General features: G+C 44.5%; 1 protein-coding gene across 1 annotated transcript; it reads right to left on the bottom strand.

The window, feature by feature from the left end:
• Window position 1: 1 nt before the first annotated feature.
• On the bottom strand, window positions 2-27,885 carry CXXC5 (CXXC finger protein 5). The gene is made up of 4 exons (XM_033154177.1): window positions 27,787-27,885; window positions 16,763-16,892; window positions 9,469-10,443; window positions 2-956 (listed from the first exon to the last, which is right to left on the bottom strand). The coding sequence occupies exons 3-4, from the start codon at window positions 10,249-10,251 to the stop codon at window positions 912-914; spliced, it is 828 nt and encodes a 275-aa protein (XP_033010068.1). The 5' UTR covers window positions 10,252-10,443; window positions 16,763-16,892; window positions 27,787-27,885; the 3' UTR covers window positions 2-911.

Genomic DNA, 27,885 nt, shown 5'->3' with positions numbered 1-27,885 from the left:
GACACAAAACATGCTTTCATTTTTATTCACAAAACAGCCTGAATCGCTAGAACGTTACAAACAGCCTTTCAGTTAGTGATGGTCAGAAAGCAGGGAAACAAGGGCTTTGAACAGAAGAAAAAGACTCATATATGTTTCCAACACGGGTTCTGCAATAGCTTTATATCTGAATTCCAGTAATGTTTTTTCTAAAAGAGAATAATTGCAGTTAATTCCAGGTTTATTCTAGTGTGCAGTTCTTCTTGGTCTAAACTTAATTATCATTTTGCTTTGCTTTAAAAACTTGCCAGTTTTGCAGTACATTTCCACTTTTTTCATACCAAACATTTTGCTGATTAAACCTTAATCTTATGTGTATGTTAGGGAAAGGGAAACTACCTTATTTTAAACATATTCTCATTTATAAACATGAAGTTGAGCGATTCTAGAAACTAGCCACACTATTTTTCTTTAATGATGGAAATTAATCAAACAAAAATATGAATGAATAAACAGATGTGCTAATTACAGTAGTGCTTATTAGTAACTAGATTTAAAAGGTTACTGTAAATTTACATTCTCTACACAAAAACTGCATCTTCCACACATAAACAACATCAACACCAAAACACAGGAAAATAAATTGATTGTCCATACTCTATTATGTCTTGTTACTTTATGGATTCTTTTAAAAAAAAATATCTGAAAAGCAGTTAATGTTTTGTTTTTTTTACTAGTACTCGAAGATGTTAAACAAATGCAAAAAAAAAAAATAATTATAAAAACAGGAATGAAATCTGCGAGAAAAATTTTTTGGTTCTAAAGGAGACACAGGCGCATCCATTCATTTCCGCCAAAAAAATGCCTTGCCTGAGACAACACAAGCAAGCAGTGACATTGCACTGGATGACAGAGCTTTGGGATTCTTGTTCCTACTGAAACCACCGGAATGCAGCGCCTGTAGGAAGCATCACTTTCTGCAGAGACACAAGAGAACAGAACAGGGACACATGATGAGCAGGGAGCAGAAGACCAAGCCCCGGGCAGTCAGCAGCTTTGTGCCTTTTAAGGAAAGTCCAGAACATTACACCACACACAATGCCCTGCCATTCAGTTTCAGTGTGGCTGTTCTTCAATGCTAACCTCACACCATTACATATTTGTAATTCCAATTACGGTGTCCTCCCCTCCCAAATCTATTTTTCCAACTTTCTTCTCCCGCAAAGGACATATTTACAACTTCACATCTTCTCTATTAGCAATTCTTCATGGTACCCAATACTGTAGTCTCTTGAGAAACCTTTTGGCCAAATGCTTTTGCTGCATACAACCTAAAGAAGCGTCAAACTGCTCTTTTCATACTTTCAAGTGGTACTTTTTGGCAGGGAGTGGAGAGAAAGTGGTTTGAAGTCTCTTTATATGAACACAGAAATAAGTCCTCACTGACCACTGGCCTCGTGTCATGCAGAGTCCACTAAGAATACATTACAATTCCCAACTGACCATTCCAATAACACAGCAAATGCATATTGTGGCGACGGGACTGGTGGCTGGCAGTTACATGCTCAGGAGATACTTGTGCGTGTTTATTGTGCTTGTTACTTTTGTCAGTCACATGCATACATATCCTTAACCCTATTAATAGAGAGCTTCAGGGATGCACATTAATCTCCCCTAAGGTGGGGCCATAAAGAGTTGCAACTTCACAATCTGGAAGAGTGGTAAGATAGGACTACCTATCTTTTAAAATTGACTTCGCCATGCTGTGGCGTGCAACCTTTCCTGCTGCTGTAACCAAGCCAGATGAAAGAAAGAAAGAAAGAAAGAAAGAAAGAAAGAAAGAAAGAAAGAAAGAAAGAAAGGAAGGAAGGAAGGAAGGAAGGAAGGAAGGAAGGAAGGAAGGAAGGAATCAAAATTTCTTGAATAAATCTAACAGGAGAATGGGGTCTGCTGGAACGAAAAGCTTTGCTAATTACCAAAGACTCCTGGAATGTGTTGGTTGCTGTTGTTGGGGTTTGGTTTCACTGGTTGCTCAGGATGCATCTCAAAGATGAGGCGGGGAGGGAGGGAGGGAGGAGGCATTATCTGTGGCTGTTGCACAACGGTATAATTCCTTCTCTCTGGCCAAAGCATGAGTTATCTTCCAGGAGTACCGTAATATTTTCTGTTATTGAGATATTTACCTTCCAGCCATTTGGCGTGTTATTTTGATGTGCCCATTTTATGTCTCCGGGTATAAAACTATGGAGGCCAGAACTATACAGAAACTTTTGATAGGCTAGGAATGGCATTGTGTGGGAAGAAGCTCTCCTTCCCAATGCAAGGCTGGCAGAACAGTTTAGTATTTTATTGGCTCACTTCTTTTTCGGGCACAGAGGAGGTGAAAGCCGAGGAAATTGCCACCAACCTGCCCAGCCGTGTGATGGTTTTTAACAGCCCGAGAACTTTAAAAAGCCACAATATAAAGGGACTCCTTGTTGACTTTTTAAACACAGCACCATTTCATCCATGACTGGTGGTGAAGGGATGGACATACCCGTCCCTCTCAAAGACGTCATATTGCTGCTTCAGGACTTCTTAATATTGCTGGGTGGAAGATTAGGTAGCCCTTCAGTGTCCTCTGACTAAAAAAGGTCTTATAGACTAGGTAGTAGAACTCAGAATAAGTCTTAGTCCAGAGAGACTTGCAATAAAGTAGCTTAACATAAAAAAATGCTCAAGAAAATAACATCCGGGCTTCCCTTCCCTTTTAATCATCGCCATCTTTCTTTTCTACTTTATAAAAAACACTACATCTTTTGAAATAATTAAGAAAGAGGAATGAAAAATATACCACTTCCAAAACCGATACATAGTTTTGGAAGTGGCATTTTATTCATTCCTCTGTCTTAATTATTTCCAAAGTTAGCAACTGTTTTAGTAACACCTTTAAAATATGAACGTTCTTGAAGCGGTAAAACATACCACTTGCACATGCCATTAATGGAGTGTCCAGGAATTGCCACTTGGAGCAGCCTTTACGTGTCATTTCAAAGAATAAAAAATGATGGGAGGCAGGCAGTGCAAGTGTAGTGGAAATGGTCTGAACAAGCTTTTGCTGTCCTGAAAAGAAATGTTCAGAGTGTAGCAAATGTGCCATTGAAAACATTTCTGCCACACATTATGTTTACCTCTGTCCTGAAAGACTACCAAAGCAACAGGGAACCGATGAAATAAAACATGCAGGTATTTCCTAACAGCTAGCTTGGGCCTGATAAACATGTGGCCTGGCCTTATGCACCTGTACTTAGAAGTCATTTATACTGAATTCACCTGGGACCAAACTCCTAAGTAAGCATGTTCTGGATCACAGCCTAAACCTAGTATCTATAGCGTAACATTCCCCTTAGGAAACCGATTGTCCAAAAGCCAACATTTTGGTTGCGCTTATTAAAGGCGCCCCTCATCAGAGAAACACAAGTGATATTTATTAATGGTTCTGATTATGAATCAACAGCTTCCCCCCCCCCATAATAGTTGCTCCTTGTATCCTGCAAGTTGTTGGCATTTACCAGCTGATGAACCTAAAGGGACAGAAAAGGATGCTTATTTCTCACTACGGCGAGCCATTATGAGTTGTTCAGGGGCGATTCCTGCTGTGAGGAGTTCTGAGGTTCAGTTTGCTGTTGGAACACAACTCTGCGACAATGAGCCGGGTTTCCCGTGCCTGCAGGGTTAGCCTGACCTGTCACTGAAATATACACACATTGTAATTGTACTGGGAAAGAACCACTTTTTAACCTTCACAGGCTTGCCTCATGAGTTTGGCGAGTCCATGAGAAAAGAGGAAAGCGGGCCTTGGAGAAGGCAATTTCTGAAAGGATATTTAAAAAACGATCTGGAGCAGGTCCTCTGCCATTGTTCCATTTGTCCTCTCAGCGTTCCAGATGCAGCCCAGCTGACTCCCCTGCTCCTTCCGCTGTTCCGGATGTCAAATGCAAATAGGCTGGGCAGCTGTTCCCAGGTCTACTGGCAGAGCAGTGCTGATTTCCTTCTTGCTGCCCATGAATGAGCCTGCCCCTAAACCGGCCTTGCATATTAATATGGGGGGGCCCTTAGATGGAGAGCTGTGGAAATCACAACAATCACCAAAGCCCAAATCTCTAGGATTAGAAAAGGAGGCAGGAGGAACAGGTTGGGGGGGGGAAGATACCTGTCGTTCTCCTTCAGCATGGATACAGATGCAAATGCCAAGTTTAATTCATAGGGCAGCACACTTTTAATCTTTTTGCACTGTGCTAGCCATGCTAACATTCAATGATCTGTACAGAAACAGGCAACATCCCTGCAAGTTGGCTTTTAAAACAGAATATTTACTTGGAAAATGGCTAACAGCCATCCATGAATAGGCATAAATGATAGCCTTCACATACAAGTGCAGTGTATCTCTAAGTTAACAGATGCTTTGAGTACCTTTGATGCCCTGCTTGTGGTATTTCAAAGGCACTGACCTGCATCTTATTCAAAACAGACTCTTGGGTTAGATGGACCTTGGTCTGATCTGGCAAGGTGGGGCTTGAGTTTTGGGGACTGGGAAGCAGGAATTGGAGATACTACCTAATTTTAGTTATTTAATTTCTATCCCTTCCTTCTACACAAAGGAGCCGAGGAGGGCAGAAAACCAATGGCCGGTTGCCTTTACTCCAGAGCAGCTTCCACTGACATCCCTTTGATTGCTCCGGGGCAAATTGTTCAGCAGTGGGGAATTTCACCAGCTCCAGAGTGGGAGGAGAATATTTATGCTGCCTGTAGGATAGTAAGTTGCGTGGGACTCAGGAAGTCTGCTAAGGTGACGAAGACTGAAAGATGGTGAGACATCAGAATGTGTTTGTCACTCATGTAAAGTAAGCAGGGTGGAAATCCTGCAGTGGGCTGTGAGTGACTGCAGATTATGTAATCCTGCACAGATGATATTATTAATACTGAAAGGAGTCTAGACACAATTCTACTATGCCTTAAAATGCTGAAATATCTCTTTTTAACGTGTCCTCCCCCGATATGAATGGGATTACCCCAAAGAACCCAAAGCAACATTAAGTTTCTTCAGAGACCCGTGGACTATTATAGAATCTCTTAATCTCAGGGTCATGGGTTTGAGCCCCACAATGGGCAAAAGAGCCCTGCATTGCAGAGGGTTGGACTAGATGACCCTCGGGGACCCTTCCAATGCTAGAATTTTATGAATCGATGAAGTACAGAGATGATCAACAATGCCTCTGAAGAAGTTTACGAAACTATGTTGCAGGAGATCCTTAGATATAAGCCTGCTTTGCCACCTATCTGCATGGTATCTTTCTCAGCATCCAACTGGCCTACGCACCATGTTCCATTATCGAACGGGATAACTGAAATTATTTCTTTTTCTTTTTTAAAAAAAGCATTCTGACAAAAATAACTTCAAACGCAAGTCAAACATTTTTTTTCCTATTCACACTAACCATTTATCTCATATATATATATATATATATATATATATATATATATATATCAGTTTCTATCTACTTATGCAGCCTCCTATCTCCTATGCATGCTCTCTCCAATGTCAGTCCCACTGTGTTCACTGGGGCTTGCTCCCAGGAAAGTGTACACAGGATTGCAGCATTAGATATCGAAGACCGAGCGGGTTTCTCCTTACATTATTTTCATTTATTTCATATAAACCAGTAGCAATGAATTATTAGCTCAGAATACGCCTGCCACTGCATGGGAGATGCTAGTCCTAACTGTCCCAAAACCAGAGCAGACTTGCTGTGGATGGAGCAAGTCCCATCATATAATTTGAAAGCAGTTTCATTTATTCCCATTTCCTAGTCAGCAAGAGAATAAAAAAGAATAAACCGAGCTATAAAGCCTCCCACAGGTTCGCTGTGTCACTTAACTTCCCCCATAATGCAGAGAGAAATGAGGGGAAACGCGGCAGCCTAATATGCACTGTGGAATCCTTTCCCCCACTTTGGGTCTCTTCAGGAGATGGACTTTCCCCTTTCCCCTTTTCCAGATCACTGACTCAGCAAATTAGAACAGGAATATAATTTAGCAATATGGCAGTTTGGGAAAGATACCAGCCCCTCATATCACCCCCACCCAGAATGAGCCCCACCCCAAGTATGCATTCCAATCTGATGCTAATTGAAGAACGTTGAATGTGGCTAATAAGGAAGAAAGTTATTACATTCTCTGTGCAATGTATTGCTGTCTTCATTGAGAGTGTGATGCCTACAGCCTTCACTAACTTCAGAGAAAATAACTTAAGCAGCATAACCAGGGGGGGGGGGACTCATTGCCCCACTGCCCAATATAAATGGAATTGAAGGGGGCTAGGTTCCTCCACCACCAAAAATTGAAGCTTTTCGAAGATTAGCCAGCTGCCTAACAAGAAAGGGTTTCAACCTGGAGAAGGGGCCTGCATCGAAGAGTTGTACAAACATGGGTGCTACATGCCTTCTCTCTCCTCCTTCACCACCAAATAAGGAACAAGGAGGGAGGTCAAACGGCAAAGGAGACACAATGCTTTGCTTCCCTCCATTCAATAAAGCTAGCTAGCTTAGGCCCAAATGTCAGCAGTGCATATTTTCTGCTTGTGCTTGCAATCAAATGGGGCTCAAACAAGTGGGTCAATCTCTCCAGCTTCCTCCTTCCTTCTTGAGCACTGCTTGGTGATGGGGAGATCAGCTCTGCCATCAGCCAAAAAAACCCCTAATTTTCAAAGCTACAGGATCCTTCTTTCGGTTGTGACCTGACAACTTTGCAACTCAGGAATAGCAAGGCGTCTCAATAGAACTGATCCATCACCTAAAGCAATTCTCAATCAAGACTGCATTGTTTATATGAAACAGCTACATGTTACATATGAATAATGATGGCTGCTGCTTCTATCAAAAAGCATTTTGGAAGGGAGCAGTTTTAAGCAGAGGTGCTTAACCCTTTCCCCTGCATGCTACATTTCTCTAGCAATTCCTCTCCCCGGCTCTGCTGCTTTTTCTCCCGTCAGGCTCCAAATATGTGCTTATATTTTGCAAACAGGCACCAGGAACCCCACAGAAGTGGGCAAGCGCCCATGGAAGAGGTGATGAGTGTGAAAACAACACGTATCAGAAGGGTTAAGCATCTCTCCCCATGGCTTCTCCATTCTGGATTACCAGTATCAAGCTTCTCAACAGCACCTGCTTTCCCCCCTATAGAAGCAGCAAACACCGTGGTTTTTGGTGCACACATTTGCATGTAACATGCAGTTCTGCCCAAAGGCTACTGCTTCACTACCTTAGCTTGGCTTGCATTCAGCGCTGCTTGCATTTGGCACTGAATGCTACCCACACATAATGTCATATGCCAGATGGGCAGGCCGGCCCACTTGTCAATGTGGCTTGCAGAGAGTTGGCAACTTTGGGATTCGGGGCCCTTGCCTCAAATCCTCAGTCCCCCAACCTGCTCTAGTGTATGGAATGAACAGCCCCAAACCTTTCCACATCTCGGAAACTGACCGATTAGCAAAGTAAAATTTATTCTGCATCTTAAGATGCGCTAAACTTTCCTAAGATAATTTTGTTTACTGACGGTGTTGCATCCTTACCTTGATCTGCTTGCATTTCATATGCATCTGATTACTCATCCTGTTCTTTCACTTTCCCATCTTCCATGGCATGCCTGTCATATGTTACTTCACTGCGTTTTGCTTTGTTTTTACCAAGAACCCCCTTTCAACTAGGCAGAGGTCTGTAATCCTTACTAAGTCACATCCCGTTGACAAGAACTGTTTGCACCAATAAAGGCACTGAGTTTTCAAGAATCACAGCTGATAGGCTAAGTCAAGACAGCCCAACATCTGTGACAAGACACACCTCACCCCTCCCGAAGGGACTTCCAGGAAATAAAAACCCACTCAACTTGGCATTTTGCAGTTGGTAGTTGGGCTGGGAAAGAAATCTGCCCAAGACCTTAGAAAGTGACTAATAGTCAAAGTAGGTGGATCTGTACACAGAAGCTTCATATACTAAACCTATAAAGTCAAGAGTTTGTAATTGGTCAGTAGAGGTTGTTAGAAACCTTCATGTTCAGCAAGATCCGAGTTTTGGAGAGGCCACATTGTCTGGTACGTCACTCACGAGTATTAGCTTAGAAACGTGATTAGAACATTTTGAAATGAAGTTCACCTGCTGTAAATTGGTGATTGGCCAATGGTTAAGAAGAGGAGACATGTTCTCTCCCGATGGTATGAAAGACTTTGGCATTAAGGCCTAGCTCTCACAAACGGCAGCTGAAGCGATAAATCTTTGTCCAACTCCAAACTGTACCACTTCTGACGTCTATGCTTCCTTGCTGAAGTGGGGCAGGGGAACACCCATTTGTACAAAATGAGAACTGGTGCTGCGTTGTGGTGAAGGAGCCAGAGCTACAAATCAGGAAGTCCCTGTCATTCAGCCAAGCTACCACTTAGGCAAGCCACTACGTATTTCTGAATCAGCCTCCCATTTGAAATATGGAGACAATAATACTCATCTACTTAATAGCTGTAAGAATTGTGAGAGGCAGTGCTTTTTTCAGCCAGCGTACCACCACCACTATCCCCCCCCCATCTCACTGCTGCTGCTTGCCCCCCCCCCACTTGCTCCCTTCTCTGCACCTTTGCTACTTCCTGGGAAGGTGCCCGATGATTGTAAAAAGGGCATGCCAGAGAAGAGGCCCTTTTGGAGCAACACTTGTGATCACCTTCCCAGAAGGTGCCTGGCTGCTCTGGCGCGACTTTTACGATACTCAGGCACCTTCCCAGAAGGCGCTTTGTCGGTCATAAGGGTCGCGCCAAAGCATCTCCGGGAGGCTGTGACTTCCGCGGGAAGCAGCAGCAATGGAGGAGCAGGAGGAAGTGGCAAAGGTGGGGAGGGGATGAGGGGAGGGCATGGTGCATACCGGCCCCCATTTTCTTAAGAAAAAAACACTGGTGAGGAGATATAACAGATATGGAAACACTTTGAACAATCAAAAGCATTATGTACATTATTATAATTACATGAAAAGCAGCATGTCAGGGTTCTAGAACAACCCCCACACTGTCATGCTAGTTTCAATGTTGGGGATTATTTTATATTTCCCCCCCCCCATGGAGGAGTGTTTTAAGTCCTGCGAGATCTCGGGTGCAGTCTGAGATAATGGAATCCAGAAACCGATTGAACACACCACCAAGCTATTTGTAAGGAGTCTACAGAAGGCCTCAGAGAGCCACTCATATCACCACAGGAATGAGGGCCAATCTGAGACAAGTTTCTTTCCCAATTATTAATAATAATAATGGTCTGTGTGTGAGAAGACTGAAGCCAAGTGGAATATAAAAGGTAAGAACTGCTAAGAGATTCAAACCCCTGACATTTCCACATCCAGTCCACATAAATTGGCATTGTGGTTCCACACAGAGCAGCTGAGGGGGAACCATTAAGCTGCCTGACCAAACCCAATTACCTCCAGTGCAGCAGAAGGCTTCTTTTTAAGTTCCTCACATTTTCGGAATTTGCAAATCTGGTGCCCAGTTTTACGGTTCCTACAACTGCTGCACTGCTCGCAATTTATCCGTCTTCTGCAAGGAGGACACATGCCACACCGTTTCCGTTTCTTTTTCCCTGAATTGATGGCAGATGCCAATTCGTTCTGCATTGGGTACTCTGCTAAGCCAGCCATATGGAGTGCGCTCTCTGCCAGAAATACACCAGCAGGGGTCATAATGAAAAGGCCAGGGTTGATGGGAAAAGCCCCCAGGTAAGGAAAATCAGATGGGCTGTTCATTGTCTCTGCAGCCGAGACAGCTTCCATGTCTGAGATGCCCGTCCCGTGGTCATTAGGCAGGGGAATGTGCTCCTGGACTACTCTTTTGAGCAGCTCTGTCGACTGAGCAAACTGTTGCAAGATGCTCTGTCCTTCTGCAGAAATATCTGATTTGCTCAGCATGTCGGAGATGCTTTTGTGCTTTGAGGTAGAATTGCTTTTATCCATAGTTGCTTCATTGCCGTTGGCTATGGGGGCACCTTTCTCAGAATGTTCACTTAATGAGCTGGTGCTACCAAAAGTGGAGTAGTGGGAGAGTGGTCGAGACTTCTTAAGACTTTTGTTCAAAGGTTCGCTTATTATCCCACTTTTGTTCCTCCTTTCTGAATTGACTGAGGGCTGGGAGTCATCTGGGTTGTTGTTCTTCTTCTCCAACAGGCCTGGCTTGGTACTGGCGTCTTGATGAGAGCCAGTTCCGGACATCTTTTTTCTTAAAAAAAGACGAGACCAGATAAAGCAGCAAGCCCACTCACGGTGGAAAACAACACACCGCCACAACAGTAACAGTACCAATCACAAATGATGGCCGGGGGGCGGGGGGGGGCAAGGTCCGTCTTCAGTGCAGTTTCAAGGCCATTACAACACGTCCTGCAGTTTCATGTACAACAGGTGCCTCTGAAAGTTTAAAAAAAGGGAAGAGTGGATTAGCGGAGAGTTAGGTGTCTGCTGAAACAATTGCACCCTGTTGTTTTTCACTCAGCCCCCCCCCCCGCGATAAAGTCAGCTCTGTCCTCATCACTACAACCACTGCCAAACCACTTGACCTGAAGGTATCCTGGATGGGACGGTGCCTCTTCTACAGGTAGCTTAAGGATACTTTCCTATGCGTGGTATACAACAACCTTTTACTCAAAAGTACTCATTGAAATTAATGGACCTACTTTATTTAATATTTTTATATCTCATCTTTCTCCTAAGCTATCCCAGGTGGTTTACAACATTAAAAAAAAACCAAAGTATAAAATATAAACTAAAAAAAAAAGGCAAAGGGGAAAGGCTCAGTCAAAGAGCACGTGATTTGCACCAAAAGGACCCCAATATTAATTCCTGGCAGCTCCAGACAGGTTTGGCAAAGAGATGCTACTAGTCAATGTAGTCCAGGCTTGGCTCATCTGGTGTTCTTGGACTCCAGCTCCCATAGCTCCAGTCAGTGATAATGGGAGTTGTAGTCCACCAACACCCGGAGGGTCAAAGGTTAGCCAGACTTCATGTAGCCAATACAGACCTATGGCCTGACTCAGTATAAAGCAGCTGTCTGTTTGCAATACACCCCACTTAGAAAGGCAAAACAAGCAGAAGTGTGATCCAAAAGAGCATAAAACAGTACTCTTGCACTGATGGGTACAACCTCATTGCATACAAAACAGCAGTCCAAATAGGGATCTACAAATATCTGGGTGTGTCCACTCTTGAAACAAAAGCAACATTCATAAAAGTAGGTTTGAGAGTAGTACTGGATCCATTGGGGGGGGGGGAGTCTGTACAACCCTTAATTCAGACTTGCATTAATTTCTTGTCCTCCCATGGCAACAGTGGTTCAGTCCTAGCTGCTCTCAGGACAGCAGAGAGCCTTTCGTGGGCTCTATCTTAAGTAGGAATGCACTGACCAAAAGCTGCATGTGACATACCTTTTGATGCAAGGGACCCACTCCTAGATGCTCAGGCTTGTTACCGATTTAATTATGCAAACAACATCCATTTTAAGTCTATTTGCAGAAACGTTTTATCTCTCTAGCCACTTGGAGAACTGGTGTCCAAAGGCAGAGTGGCTACTGAGATAATGAAATTTAAAAAGGCCACTTCACTGATTTCATTTGCCCTGTGGACAAATGACAAGGGCATGTCTCCTCCCACCCACCCTGTTCCTTCTACCCATCAGACACTCAGAAGGACATAAAACAGGTTGTGAGGCGGGAGAGGGAGGATTTGAGCAAACCTCTGAGGCTGCTTGGCACCTGTGTGGGTCCTGTGATCGTGCTGATAATGGTGACTTGGCAAGCTGGCTTCTACAGATGCTTCCTCCATGCAGCTCCCTCGCCCACCGCTTGTCGATGCCAATTGCTGGTGCTGCTGGCACCCTCTACTCTTGCTCTTAACAAATGACTGATGGCTGAGGGTTTTCTCCTCTATTTTTCTAACTGAAGAGTGAACCAGAGCTGCTCTCTTAAAGCAGATCTCACAGCCAAGACACAGCGACGGCTACTGATGGTCAGCTTCTATGGCAGTGCTTTTTTTCTGCTTAGCTTTGAGCTTTCTTCTACCTTCCTGATGAGTATTACTAACACTCCTCTGTGCCCTTCTCCGTGTCCGAGAGTTACAACTAGGAACAGCTATTAGCCTGGGCTAGTTGTAACAGCGACAGCTTCTTTGGTGAAGGCACGGGGATTAAGTCAACACTTCTCAGCATTGTTCTTGTCCACAGACCATGGGTCAGATCGAAACCTACAGGTATCAGGAGAGGCTCCAAGTGTCACAACCACCTCTCATTCTTCAAAAAGCACAACCGCTGATAATCTAGACCGAGACAGTTAATACACATAGAATCTGTCCAAATCAGAAATATCTCACTGATAAAAGCTTCTTTGAGGTGAAGCAGGACTAATGTGCCTTCTGTTGCTTGTCAAGCTCAGTCCCCATCCTCCTCCTCCCAGGCCATCCAAACTGTGTGAACCAGGGGTCAGCAACCTTTTTCAGCTGTGGGCAGGTCCACCGTCCCTCAGACCATGTGGTGGGCCGGACTACATTTCGGGGGGGGGGGGATAATGAATGAATTCCTATGCCCCACAAATAACCCAGAGATGCATTTTAAATAAAAGGACACATTCTACTCATGTAAAAACACACTGATTCCTGGACCGTCCACAGGCCGGATTGAGAAGGCGATTGGGCCGGATCCGGCCCCCAGGCCTTATGTGTTGCTGAGAAGTTGCTTGGTGTTTACATTGCAATATACCAAAGAAGAATCCTTGCAGGGCTCCGCTCTCTGAATTCTGTCATTATTTTGTGCCACAAGGGCCAGGAAGCCTTTGGATAACAAACCTGGGTCCCACTTTTGGATCTACCACTCCACTTTCTAACAGACAGGAAATACATCTCACGGCCATTCCTGTGAGATTCTCCATGAACACTCTGCAACTAATTGTCTGAGAAACCTTGTGTCCCAGTGTTGTAGAGGTTGTGGAGCCATTCCAGAACTGGAGGCAGCCCAGCCATGCCAGGTGTCAGAAACGAAAAGCAACACCCATCATCCTTCCAGTCCAGAGAGAAACGGACCCTTTATTAGGGGGTGGCCTGAGGGGCCCATGTACCACACCATGGGTCTGACAGCAGTGGTTGCAGGAGTCAAGCGTGGAAGTAGCACTGCACCACCACTCAGCTATGTGGCCGCTGGGGAGGCCAAGGCTACTGACCTCCTCCTTAATGTCAAAACTCTGCCTCTCGTTTCAATTTCTAGCGATGGTGTGTTTGTACAGGAAACAAATGGGCTGCAATTTTCTCTCTCTCTGCCCAAATTCAGTTCCCCTGGAAATGGAAACTCGTGGCAGAGTTCCCACACCGTGGCATGTGGAGCAGCCAACTAGCAGTGCCCTGTTTGGGGAAGCCCTGCCACTGCCTGGGACACCACTAATAGTGTCAAGCTCCCTCCCTGTCTTGACCCAGACAGCCTGTTCCATCAGCTTTCTCCTCCTTTACCCAAAGCTCCCCATCATCCTTCACCAGGTGCCAACTGAAACATTTTTGGTGCACAACATTAAATAAGCAGCAAATATGTCATCTCCAAGGGTGGACTGGACAGAACCCTGTCAGCTTCTCCATAAATGTGTCCAAGGAAGAGATCAGTTTAAACGTGAAGAAGGGACAGGGTACACAGGAGTTCCAAGCACAATCCAAAGTGTTGGTGCTGACCTTTAAAGCCCTAAACGGCCTCAGTCCTGTATACCTGAAGGAGCGTCTCCACCCCCATCGTTCAGCCTGGACACTGAGATCCAGCGCCGAGGGCCTTCTGGCGGTTCCCTCACTGCGAGAAGCAAAGCTACAGGGAACCAGGCAGAGGGCCTTCTCGGTAGTGGCGCCCGCCCTGTGGAATGCCCTCCCATCAGAGGTCAAAGAAATAAACAACTACCTGACATTTAGAAGACATCTGAAGGCAGCCGTGTTTAGGGAAGTTTTTAACCTGTGACACTTTAATGTATTTTAATATTTGTTGGAAGCCACCCAGAGTGGCTGGGGAAGCCCAGCCAGATGGGTGGGGTACAAATAATAAATATTATTATTATTATTATTATTATTGGCTGCAGATTCGCCACCTTGAGAATGGCAACAATGGATAGGGAATGAGCCCAGAACAGGGTGTCTACAGTGTCCTGTTGGGAAGTGACTTGACTGAAATCATCCCTTTTCTCTCTTATGCCTTCTCTCCCCCTTCTTCTCAAGACAGTCCAAGACAGCCAGTGGTTCCAGCACAGAGATGCTGCCAAGCCAGATGCTACCAGTATGATCTGAGTTACTCAGATCAACACCCGGGAGAATTAATTAAGGATCAGCATAATTTATTTAAATGCGCACCTATACCTACAAAGTAGCCCTTGCAAATGTTACACCTATCTGTGTGTATGGGCCTGCGCCTTGTTATCTTTTATGTCCTTAGCAACACCTCTAACAACAACAAACTAACAACAACACAATGACCGGTGTTTCACACAGGCAGCTCCTTGCTGATAGTAGTACCTCTGGTTAAGAACGGGATCCTTTCTGGAGCCCCGTTGGTAACCAGTGACATCTGTATCATGAAGCGCCGCGTCTGCGCATGTGCGCGATTTGGCGCTTCTGCGCATGACGTTATTTGATGCGTCTGAGCATGCGCAAACCCCCAAACCCGGAAGTAACGCATTCTGTTACTTCCGGGTCGCCGCAGTGCGTAACCCAAACGTACGCATCCCGCAGTGTACGTTAACAGGAGGCATGACTGTATTGCTCTCTGCATTTAGAAAAGGATTAAAACACACCCACATATCATGGCCAGAGAAACACACATTTGGTCACAGAAGACTTGAGAGGGGGCTGCCTGAGGGTGTGCTTGGCTCGGAGTCCTCATGACCACATGCTAGGCCATGAGCTGGAATTCAAGGGGAAAACAAGCACAGGGAGAACAGCTGAAACCGGGAGAAAATCCATCCGTTATCAGAGCTACCAGAAAAATGGAATCCAGCCACTTCCGTTGGCATAAGGCAATTTTTGTGAGTTCCCTCTATGAGCTCAATATATCATAGCACAAACTGGCCAGAGGAAGGGATTTTTATTAAGCTTCCCAAGTTCCATTCACACCTCAGGCAAAAAACTGAAGTTTTAAAAAACATTTGTCTATGAACTATATACTTAAATTTTTTTGCAAGGCCCGACCCTCAAATTTTGCAGCTGGATTCTACCAAGTCTGCAGGTATCATAAAAAATTACCTGCAATATTTTGGATAGTTTTTGGAGATTTTTGTTCTCCCTCCTTCCCAAAGAAACCTCTCTCCAAATCTTTTTGTTGTTAGCAATTTGGAGGGTGAAGAATGAAATGAAGAGGGAAATAATTTTTCAGATTTTTCTCCACAGTCATATGGATTAAGTGGCATCTTCTTCCCGCAGCCCAGAGAGATTGAGTTTGTCCTGATTTTGATCCAAATGGCATTAGAAGTGATGATGACCATGCCAGGTGGAGCAATTGTTGCAGCTGGATTCTGTGTGTGCTTACACAAAAATAATTCCCACCGAATTTCAACAGGACTTACCTTAAGTTAGTGAATATAGCAACCTTACAAAGCAATCATTGGTTTGTTTGTTTTGTATGCACACACACACACACACACACACACACACGTAAGTATGCATAGGGCTGTAAAAAGGTTAAGGTAAAGGACCCCTGACAGTTAAGTCCAGTCACGAACGACTCTGGGGTTGCGGCGCTCATCTCGCTTTACTGGCGTTTGTCCGCAGACAGTTTTTCCGGGTCATGTGGCCAGCATGACTAAGCCGCTTCTGGCGAAACCAGAGCAGCGCACGGAAACGCCATTTACCTTCCCGCCGGAGGTGTTTATCTATTTATCTACCTGCACTTTGACATGCTTTCGAACTGCTAGGTTGGCAGGAGCAGGGACCGAGCAACTGGAGCTCACCCTGTCACGGGGATTCGAACCACTGACCTTCTGATCGGCAAACCCTAGGCTCAGTGGTTTATACACCACAGCACCACCCACGTCCCCTCATAGGGCTGTACCTGTAGTCAATTAATGCCACACACATAATACTCTGTATTAATTCAGTATAGCCACCACAATCTGATTCTGTGCTCTCCATCATTAATGGAGAGTCCCAAATTCACTCCAAGAATGCGGACTCCACATGGCCTTGCTAACTGCCTTGGACTATTTACAGGATGCAGCATAGTCCCCCTTCATTCATTGCTTGTGTGAATGGAGCATCATGGAATACTAGGAAGGAGTGTTTAACTCCTGGCCCTGGTAGCAAGCCTGCTGCCTTGCCCTTATTTAAACATATGCATGTTTGTGTGGTTATCTGCAAAGAAGAAGCCTACACATGAATAGCTGCTTGTGGACAGGATTTTTCTTTGCAGACCACCATGCTGACATCTAGGGGCAGGGTTGGTTAGCTCTTGTGCTATCCCCTTCACATGTGACTGGGAGTGGCCACCGAGAACATGCAACACCAGTCCTAAATGATCTTCATCAACAACCAGTGCCTTATTTAAGATTACAGGTAGGTAGCCGTGTTGGCCTGCCATAGTCAAAACAAAATTAAAAATTTCCTTCCAGTAGCACCTTAGAGACTGACTAAGTTTGTTCTTGGTATGAGCTTCCGTGTGCATGCACACTTCTTCAGATACCTGAAGGTTAATCATTCGTCTGGGTCTTTGATCATAGTAATAATCTACCTTAGGATTTCAGCTTGAACAGAAAAGCAGCAGAAAGGTGGGTGGTCTGTTCTTCTACGGACCACAGCAGATCGCCACAGGCTAAATTATAATCCACGTGAAAGTCATCAACAAATCCATGGATCTGTCCCTGGAAATTGGAACACAGAAAAAAAATGATAATTATGGCAGCAATCATGGAAGGGGGAGGAAATGCTTGTATGAAGCATTTGCTACTTATCTGCAGTGTGCAAAGGGCCAATTCTCAGTTTTTATTATTCACAGGGGCCTCACTCTCAAGGGTTGCCAACTTCTGAAGCATGCAAGTCCTGTAGTTGCCTGTTTCACAACAGCTTGGTATCCAGACGTTAGTAGGTGATAATGTTTACTGCCATGCTATGAAAAGCTTTACCTGATGATTTCTGCAAATCAAACCTTTGTTTAAATACTCAGGAGCAAACCAGGCCATCTTTGTTTCCTCCCATAAAACCATTCCTCACCGCGATATTCCTGGTGGGGGGGGGGGGAGTAAGATTGTGTGTTCTTTTTTTCAAATCAGCATCATAATCTCAAACTCAAGAGGAGGAGCATCACTCAATATCCCATGTTAAGGCAGCTACTGCACCCCCCCAAATAAGGAAGAGATCCCACAGTAAAGCAGGCAAAATTTAGATTTGTCCCACAAATAGTGCTGCAAAAACCAAATCAAAGACACTGTAACTTGAATGAAGGACAAAATATAGGTTAAACAAAGGTTACTGGTTACCTTTCCATCCAAAAGTGTTTTGTCTCAAAGGAATCTAGATAGCGGAAAGGAGCCAGATGATGGTTGTGGTGGATGGGATGGGGCGCAAAGGAGGCCATATGGAGAGCTGAGTACATAAAGGAAGGGTGGATAGAGAGAAGCAGAGGGAAGGAGTCTGGCGAGAGTCACCAGTAACCTAAAGGTCAGTCTACATATTCTGTTTATCATAGAATAACTGCTCAAAACATGGCCTGTTTCCTGGCTCATCACATGAAGTGTCTCACACCAAATGATATTAAACAATGTACAGCAGCCAGGGTGGATTTGATTTAAACCAAACCTCTCCATTCTCAAGAAAATCGGCCCTGAGTGGTCACTGGAAGGACAGATCCTGAAGCTGAGGCTCCAATACTTTGGCCACCTCATGAGAAGAGAAGACTCCCTGGAAAAGACCCTGATGTTGGGACAGATGGAGGGCACAAGGAGAAGGGGACGACAGAGGATGAGATGGTTGGACAGTGTTCTCGAGGCTACCAACATGAGTCTGACCAAAACTGTGGGAGGCAGTGAAAGACAGGCGTGCCTGGCATGCTCTGGTCCACGGGGTCACAAAGTGTCGGACACAACTGAACGACAACAAAATGTACAGTATAATTTCTTCCACAAATCCTTGGAACCTCTTCAGTTGTTTTTTTCAGAAGTAGAATAGGAAGCAGCCGAGATTTCTATTGCATATTGCATGGAAAAAATTCTTGGGAATATTCTGAGCAGAAATAAAACCACACATAAGCTACATTAGTTTGCCTTTGGACATACCATACCAGAAGGAGCTGACAGAGCTGTTACAGTCTACCGGACCGATAATCCACAAACTAAGATGGATTCATTGTACATGGCAGATTGTAACAGCTCCAAAGAAGCCATTGCTACCTGCTGCATTTATTCACTTGCTTTCTCTTTAAGGAGCCCAAAACATGGGATTTCAAAGATAAGGTGCACTAGTTGTTCTGATCTGCTGCACACATAAACCCTGCCAGGAACAGGGGGGGAAACACAGCAATCTCCAGACAAAAATAAGCACTATTACATTTTCAGTGTTCTGCTCCAAGGATTGAAGTAACTATGGATGACCAGAGATGGTGGATGCACCTCTGCTAACTACAAGAGTTTACAGATCCATTTCCGCTGTGATATTACCACACAAAACACATGGGAAGATAAAAAATAATTCTACTGATTTCGCCAAGTATTTGCACAACTATGGCACAGGCTTCAGTTTGTTCCATTTGGAAAAAAGAAGCAGGCTTATTTACCGTATTTTTCGCTCCATAAGACGCACCCCCCCCTAAAAAGTAAGGGGAAATACCTGTGTGTCTTATGGAGCGAATGGGGGTCCCTGGAGCTAAATTGCCCAGGGGCCAAAAGCAGATTGTGCTTTTTATTTTACAAAGAGAAAGGGGGGTGTTGAAAGGACCCCGCTCAGCAGCTGATCAGCAAGAGATCGGGAGAGAGATAAGAGTCCCTGGCTCCCTTTCAGCTCCGCCCTCCTTTGTTGAATGTGCTGCAGAGGGAGGTTGTTTGTTTCCCCAGGACAAGTGAGTGGCTGATTAGATTATCTGTCTGGAAACAGTAGAAACTGCTCCCTTTCCTTAAGATTTTTCAGAAATGTGAGTTGAACCCCATAAAAAAGGGGCTTTTCCTCTTTGCTTTTCCCCCTTTGCAAAAGGAGCTTTGCTTTCCCCCCTTTTGCAAAAAAAGCTGCAAAACTTTTAGCTGATCCTCAAAAAACAAAACAAAAAACAAAAAAACCCAGGGCTTTTCCCTTTGCAAAAAAGCTGCAAAACTTTTAGCTGATCCTCAAAAAAAACCAGGGCTTTTCCCTTTGCAAAAAAAGCTGTAAAACTTTTAGCTGATCCTCAAAAAAACAGGGCTTTTAGAGGAGGAAAACCAGAAAAATATTTTTTTCCCCTGGTTTCTTCCTCTAAAAATGAGGTGCGCCCTATGGTCCAGTGTGTCCTATGGAGCGAAAAATACGGTACTTAAATCAAAAGAATTTGAAACTGGTCTGTTTCCCTGCAGCACCTTCAAAGTTAGTTTCATCATAGGTCTAAACTCCATTCAGGGTTGTCATCCACCAAAATTAGGTTAAAGGGTTTATTTTGAACACATACCATGCTTTTAAATGTTTATCTTGTTTGTAAAGCTGTCAGGCTCAGGGCATGCAGCTGCTACATGTAAAGGATCTTTCTTTTAAGACTGGAACTAGAACAATTGCATACCCTTATAAAGATGTAACATTTATTCTGTATTTAACAAAACAAAACATTTATAATGCTTGAGTTTAAGAAAACCTCTAAGTGGTCTACAGAACTATTTGAAAAAATAACATTACTGCAAAAACCTGTTAGAAATAGGTATTTTAAAATATTCAAAAGTTGATTAAAATCAACAGCAGCTAAAATGAAACAGAAGACATGTAACTTCTACATGTGTGGATAGACTTCTCGAAACAAAAATGTTTTAAGCAGCTTCTGAAAAGAGCATAGCGAAGGCTCCTGCCTACTGTCCCTACATAGAGAGTTTCAAAGTGTAGGTGCTGAAAGAGTGATTTCTTACAAGTGCAGAATCAGTATTATGTGGTATACCTGTAAAAGTGCCAGTTCTACTTGGTCCCTCAGGTAAGCCAGAACCACTCTAGCACAGTGCCGCAATTCTCATGCCACAGAACTGCCCCAGGTTCGTGTGAGGTGTTTGCAAGGGAGGCGCTCTTAGCAACTCAGAAGTAATTCCCGTTGCGTTCCATGAGGCTTAAAGGTAAAGGGACCCCTAAGGGACCCCTAACCATTAGGTCCAGCCGCAGACGACTCTGGTGTTGCGGCGCTCATCTCGGTTTACTGGCCGAGGGAGCTGGTGTACAGCTTCCGGGTCATGTGGCCAGCATGACAAAGCCGCTTCTGGCGAACCAGAGCAGCGCACGGAAACACCGTTTACCTTCACCTATTTTATCTACTTGCACTTTGACGTGCTTTTGAACTGCTAGGTGGGCAGGAGCTGGGACCAAGCAATGGGAGCTCACCCCGCCGTGGGGATTCGAACTGCCGACCTTCTGATCGGCAAGCCCTAGGCTCTGTGGTTTAACCCACAGCGCCACCCGCATCCCCGAGGCTTACGCCCAGGTAAATGCATATAGGATTGCAGTTTTGATTGAAGCCAGTTTGAAAGAAGATTCTTCAGGCTATGGAGCATAAAAACCAGGAAGTACTCTTGGAGGTGATAGATTTTATTCCCACAACTGCCAAAGTTTTGCACAGTTCCCTATGCCAACGTACACAAATTGGGATTATGTACCCCAGCTGTAAAGAAGAAGGAACAGCTACTAGTTGAATTAGAATGCCCACTTTCCAAGGTGAGTATCTCCCAGGAAGGGAACTATTGCATTGCCCCATGAAACAGGATAACCACCACCAGAATAGAATAGGATTTTCTGGCCCTGTACACTGAATGCGGATTGGTCCCTCCAACCCACTGAAAGTAAGAGGGCATAGATTTGCATTAAATTTGCATATGATTTGAGTCCTATGTAGATACATGTCCAAAAGTATCTAACAGACAGACTGTGAACCTGCGAAGCTTCCGTACTCCTAACACAGGCATGCAAACTCTACAAGCTTAAATGATCACATTTTAACAATATACTTCCCTGTATCGTAACCCTAACAGAGAGGCCACAGCTCAGTGGTTGATCACATGCCCTGGATGCAGATGGTCCCTGGTTCAACTCGGTATCTCCTGTTGAAGTTTCTCATGGAGGACACCTCTGCTTGAGGCCCTGCTGGGCCTTGCGCAGTCAAAGATGGCAGCACTGGGTTAGCTGGACTAACAACATGATTAAGTAGAAGGCAGCTCTATAGCGTAGCATTTTAATAAAGATGCAGCTTGTACTACGTTACAGAAATTTGTTGGCTATACACAGCAGACTACAAGCCAAACCTAGATACTTATAAGCTAAAGAGAAGATCTCCCCAGTCTTAACCAAATGTTAAGGCAAACAAGCAGCAACAGTGACTGTCACGGCCTGCTCACCTGCTGGCTCTCTTGAGTGAACTGCGGCCATGACGATGGAAGCGAAGAGGAGAAGCGCCTGCCTGCTCACTCTGGGCCGGTGAGCAGATAGCAGCAGCAAAGAAGGGAGCCCACGGGGCAGGGGAGCTATCCAAGAGGGCCCTCAACTTGGCATCAGCTCTGGAGAAGCGGGGAGAGCATGTTGTGCCAGAGCTCTTGCTCTTTGCGCTATCCTGAATGAACAGTGGCTTGTCAGGTTTGGGGATGGAAAGCAGAGAGCAACAGGAACTGAACCGGCATGCTGGTGATGAGCTGCCAGCCAGCATTATGTCTCTTTGGGAAGAGTGGGGGTACTAAAACGAGTGCCAAGAGACTTCATGAATGTGCAGGAAAAACAGCTGCCTCTTGCTCCACAAACCATTTACTGGCCCTAACCCGTCAATTGTATCAGCTTCCCCTTCTCCTCAGGATCCTGTGGGATACGATCTGTTTGCACCAAAAGCGAATTGCAGGTAGGGAGGCATGGTGGACTGTGCCTGAGGGGAAGAGGAAAATAACGGAAAATCTGATCTACCAAACAGGAAGACAACATCTTCTGTGATCTGTTCAGTTGTAATGTGAACAACCTTCAGAGTGTAAAGCCACCTAATGGGGCATCTCAGGGAGACACACTCAGGGTAAACACACTTTGGCCGGGTTCCCATCTAACACAAAACCAAACCACGGCGTACCATGAACTACTGCGGCCACAGAACACCTCTTGCAGCCCTGCTGCTGACCCAGGGTGCAGTGACTGCTGGGTTTAGCACAAACCCGAGCTTGTGATTTGTCTCACACCAGACCAACCATGAGCCTGGGTTCAAACAGCACACTATGCCAAACCATTACTTACTCCCAAGGAGTGCAGTGGCCACGATCTTCACCCTAGGAGCCCACACATTTGCACTTAGCCATGATTTGGCTCAGCATTACATGTGAACACACCTGCAACATTCGGAAGCAGAAACAACCGATGAGGGAAATGGCTTGGTGGAGGGGGGGAGCCTCCCTACCCTTCCTTTTCAGTGCCAGGAGACAGCAGTGGATGTGGGGGTGTCGCAGCTAGCACTGCGTAAGTGTGCTGTTGTTGAGTCACCACCCAGCTGATTGCAGCGTTTGCCCTCCACAACTATCTATTCAGCAACACGCTGGCTGAGATACTCCCATCTGCAGCCCATTGCCAAGAGATGCAAGCAGGAAGGACTCTCCTCCCCCCCCCCCAGCAGTTGCCTCATCAGTCACAGTTTTCACCTTCTCCTCCTGACTGCTCTTTTTGCCATTCCTAGACTACCAAGGCATTGCCTTGCATTTTCAGACCCTTTAACTAAACATGCTCCGCTCAGACTTTCTGAATCCTTACTCACCCTTCCCCATTATCGTTAACAGCAACACTCCACTTAGATTTTCCTCCAACAGCCTGCCTTTCCTGACCAAAACACCCACCCACCCAATATCTAGCCTGTGACTCATTTAAGTCTCCAGGTCCTTGATTTGGCTCTCGTCCTAATCTAAGTACACTGCAGACGGCCAATCTAAGTACACTGCAGACGGCCCTCTGTCGTGAAATGCTAAGATGTGACAATTGACATTCCTGAGTGATGTTTCACGACATGATCAGGCAAGTGGATAAGATAGTGTTTGTTGGAGCAAACATGTCACAACTGGTAGGAGGATGGAGGTGTGTTCGATAAAGCACATGTGATGAATGCAGGGGTGATTTTTCCCCCACACCACACATAGAATCATAGAGTTGGAAGAGACCACAAGGGCCATCCAGTCCAACCCCCTGCCAAGCAGGAAACACCATCAAAGCATTCCTGACAGATGGCTGTCAAGCCTCAGCTTAAAGACCTCCAAAGAAGGAGACTCCACCACAATCCTTGGCAGCAAATTCCACTGTCGAACAGCTCTTACTGTCAGGAAGTTCTTCCTAATGTTTAGGTAGAATCTTATTTCTTGTAGTTTGAATCCATTGCCCCGTGTCCATTTCTCTGGAGCAGCAGAAAACAACCTTTCTCCCTCCTCTATATGACATCCTTTTATATATTTGAACATGGTTATCATATCACCCCTTAACCTTCTCTTCTCCAGGCTAAACATACCCGGCTCCCTAAGCCGTTCCTCATAAGGCATCGTTTCCAGGCCTTGGACCATTTTGGTTGCCCTCCTCTGGACACGTTCCAGCTTCTCAGTATCCTTCTTGAACTGTGGTGCCCAGAACTGGACACAGTATTCCAGGTGAGGTCTGACCAGAGCGGAATACAGTGGTACTATTACTTCCCTTGTTCTAGATGCTATACTCCTATTGATGCAGCCCAGAATTGCATTGGCTTTTTTAGCTGCTGCATCACACTGTTGACTCATGTCAAGTTTGTGGTCTACCAAGACTCCTAGATCCTTTTCACATGTACTGCTCTCAAGCCAGGTGTCACCCATCCTGTATTTGTGCCTTTCATTTTTTTATTATTTTTTTGCCCAAGTGTAGTACTTTACATTTCTCCCTGTTAAAATTCATCTTGTTTGCTTTGGCCCAGTTCTCTAATCTGTTAAGGTCATTTTGAAGTGTGATCCTGTCCTCTGGGGTATTAGCCACCCCTCCCAATTTGGTGTCACCTGCAAACTTGATCAGGATGCCCTCAAGCCCATCATCCAAGTCATTGATAAAGATGTTGAATAAGACTGGGCCCACCACCAACCAGGACTTCCTATCACATGCCAAGCCATTTCATGGTCCACATGGAAGAGACATCTTTTTAGGAAAACTGTCCTTGTCTGAAGCAGCCCCCAAATAGTGACACTTCCTTTATTCTGACTTTGCCTTTCCCAGCAGCTTATTCTGCATTTATCCTTTTCAATAACAAATGGAGACAGGACAAAGATCCAAAGGATAATGCTGCTGCCTCACACTCCCCTTGTCCTGCTGATACAGAATGTTTTGCCAGCTCTCCTAATGCAATGCGGAGACTCTCAGCTCAGCTGAATAAAGAGATGAGATTCAGCTACAGCAGGAGGTGGGAAGAGGAGGGAGAGAAGGCCTTACCTCATGAATATTCAACTGAAGCTCCAGGCCCCCAGCTAATCCTTAAAAAATTTCACTCCAGAGGGATCTCAAGAGTTCAAAATAGAAAAGGCCGTATATTACGGATTAGTAGACAGAACCCATCCCTTCTGCTGGGACAGACAAGATCCTCAAGGTGTGGCCTGCTTCTTTATTTTGTTACTCAAATGCTACCTTTTGATATCCCACTCTTCAATATTCTCTATGGACTCAAGTATCCTATTATTGCAAATTTTAATTATGGGTGTTTATCTTTTAAAAGTTTTAAACAATTCTATTAATTGTGCGCCCTAATTATAGTTATTTATATTTTAATGCTTGCGTGACATTGGTTTTGAAACTTGTAAACTGCTTAGAAGGCTATTTTGGCATTAAGCAGTATAAATAATAATTCTTGCCTATTATTTCTAAGTCTGTTGGTTCTCCCACTGAGTGTCATGCAAGTTTGCACTTACCGTACAATCATAGTCATATTGGGGCCCAATATCAAATATTGGGTATAATATACAACTTTACTCATGGGAAAAGTTGTGGAAGGAGGATTAAAAAATTACGGCTTGTTGTAGATTGAAAGAGAACTATATGAAAATGACGTATCGTTGGTATTTGACTCCTATAAGATCAGCAAAAATGTATAAAAACACTTCCAACTTACACTGGAAGTGTAAGGAAAAAGAAGGCACATTCTACCACATGTGGTGGACATGCAAAATAACGAAAGAATTCTGGGAAATGATATATAATGAATTGAAAAAAATGTTTAAGATAACCTTTGTCAAAAAGCCAGAAACTTTCTTATTAGGAATAACAGGTGATGAAATACCAAAGGATTTGAAAAGACTGTTTATGCATGCATCAATAGCCACAAGAATGCTTTTTTCCCCAGAGATGGAAGGAAGAGAAAGTCCCAATCAAAGAAGAATGGATAACCAAGATGATGGACTATGCTGAAATGGGAAAAATGACCATGAAGATCAGACACCAAGATGAGAAGAAAATTAGTAAAGAATGGGGGAAAATTAGAGAGTACCTTAAAGATCACTGTAGATATTTAAAAACGTTAGCAGGATTGTTATAACATTTATAATGTAATAAGGTTAAAGATAAAAGAGGATATAAAATGAATTTGGAAAATGTAATTAGATACAGTAGAAAAAATAGACAAGTATTGGAAAGGGGGGCAGAGGGAAGTCCGAAGATTCAAGTAATCTCAGATGAGTGAAATTTGAAAATGATTTAAATATAAATAATGCTGTTAAAAAATGAAAAACATTTTTAAAAAAACATAATCATATTGGGGTAGGTGAAAAACCTTGCTCATATTTACTTTGTAAAAATGAGATCTAAAACTAGGTGCACTGCATTTGCAGCTCCCACACAAGCACAGGGGTGATCTGATGAGCCTTTCTGGGCAAACCAGTGTTAGCAATATTTGCAAACAGTTGTCAAAATAAATCCAACTTGGATATTCCTGATTATTTGGGAGCAAGACCAACGAAACATATGCAATATCCAAAAGTGAACTTAAATTGGCAAGAACATAAAAAGAGGCTGTTGGATCAGACCAATGGCCCATCTAGTCCAGCATCCTGGACTAAATGGGACGTACCCATGGGAAACCCGCAGGAAGGACCCAAGCGCAAGGGCACTCTGCCCTACCCTCCTGCTGTATGGTTTCCAGCAACTGGTATTCAGAAGCATTATTGCCCCTGACCGTGGAAGCAGAGCATAGACATCTTGGCTAGCACCCTTATCCTTCATCAATTTGTCCAATGCTCTTCTAAAGCCATCCAATCTGGTCGAAGCCCACACACATGCACAAAATTGTGTGCTGGTTTGGGGATGACGCATGAGAACATTTAAATTAGGTAGGCAACCTAAGGCTGACTGTGGCCCAATCGCCTTCCCAATCCGGCCCACGGATGGTCCGCGAATCAGCATGTTTTTACATGAGTAGAATGTGTGCTTTTATTTAAAATGCATCTCTGGGTTATTTGTGGGACACAGGAATTCATTCATTTCCCCCCCAACCCAAAAAAAATATAGTCTGGCCCACCACATGGTCCGAGGGACGGTGGACCAGCCCACGGCTGTAAAAGGTTGCTGACCCCTGATTTAAATGGCGACATGCATTTTAAATAGTACTTTTGCCGGGTTGGAACTGAAACTCAATTTTGCAGATTTGACGTTCAGATCTGAATCTTCACATTTTACAATAACTGATAATAATCACTGTTAACTTATGGCGGCATGTTTTTTGTCAAAGTTTGAACCATTAAGACATGGGTAGGCAAACTAAGGCCCGGGGGCCAGATCCGGCCCAATCGCCATCTAAATCTGGCCCACGGATGGTCCGGGAATCAGCGTGTTTTGTCATGAGTAGAATGTGTGCTTTTATTGAAAATGCATCTCTGGGTTATTTGTGGGGCATAGGAATTCGTTCACCCCCCCCAAAAAAAAATATAGTCCAGCCCCCCACAAGGTCTGAGGGACAGTGGACAGGCCCCTGCTAAAAAGGTTTGCTGACCGCTGCATTAAGATGACGTGTTAAACCTTTCCAGTAGGATCTCTGCCACTAGGCATTTCTTCATTTTTGGTGGCAAAAATCATTCATGCTGGTTCAGTGTAAAGCATTTAAAACCCAAATAAAACCTTCTAGGAAACCCCAAGTGTTAAGGCACAGCCTTAACAATGCACACATTGCAGCTTATTTTGGAAGGAATAAACAAAGAGCCATGGAAAAACTGAGTTACAGAAATGAGAACTAACAAGCTAGAAATTTGGAGTGCAAATTCTGGCCCCTTCTGGACCCTCAGCCCAGGCCCCTCCTTCCACATCATCTTCCGGCTTGGGTCACTTAGAATGGTGGGCGGCTGCTGTGTGATTCCTAGACCAAGTAATCAGATGGAGCGAAGCTGTTTTGCTAAGATCCATTATTGATGGGCTGGCAGATGGTAATCAGATTTCCTGACCAAGAGTCCCTTAGTTAGGCTAAAAAGAATTTGAGAGCTCACCTCCCTCCTGTTGAAAGTAGTGGCAAACATTCCATTGGCTTCAAGCAGAGCCTCACAGAGACCAGCAGGTCCATTCTGCTAATTTGCAACCCACATTACAACAACCAAGACTTAAAAAGTCGCCTACCACACTTTGGTTGACTGTTCTTTCTTAACTGAAGATCCTCTTTTGCAAGCAATATGTCCTTGTCTCCTCTCTGTAGTTGCTTACTTGTACAGTGCAGAG

The sequence above is a fragment of the Lacerta agilis genome, chromosome 7 (genome assembly GCF_009819535.1).
Source record: "Lacerta agilis isolate rLacAgi1 chromosome 7, rLacAgi1.pri, whole genome shotgun sequence".
Lineage (NCBI taxonomy): Eukaryota > Metazoa > Chordata > Lepidosauria > Squamata > Lacertidae > Lacerta > Lacerta agilis.
Note: the sequence above shows the minus strand (reverse complement) of the source record. Positions and strands in the feature narration are given on the sequence as shown.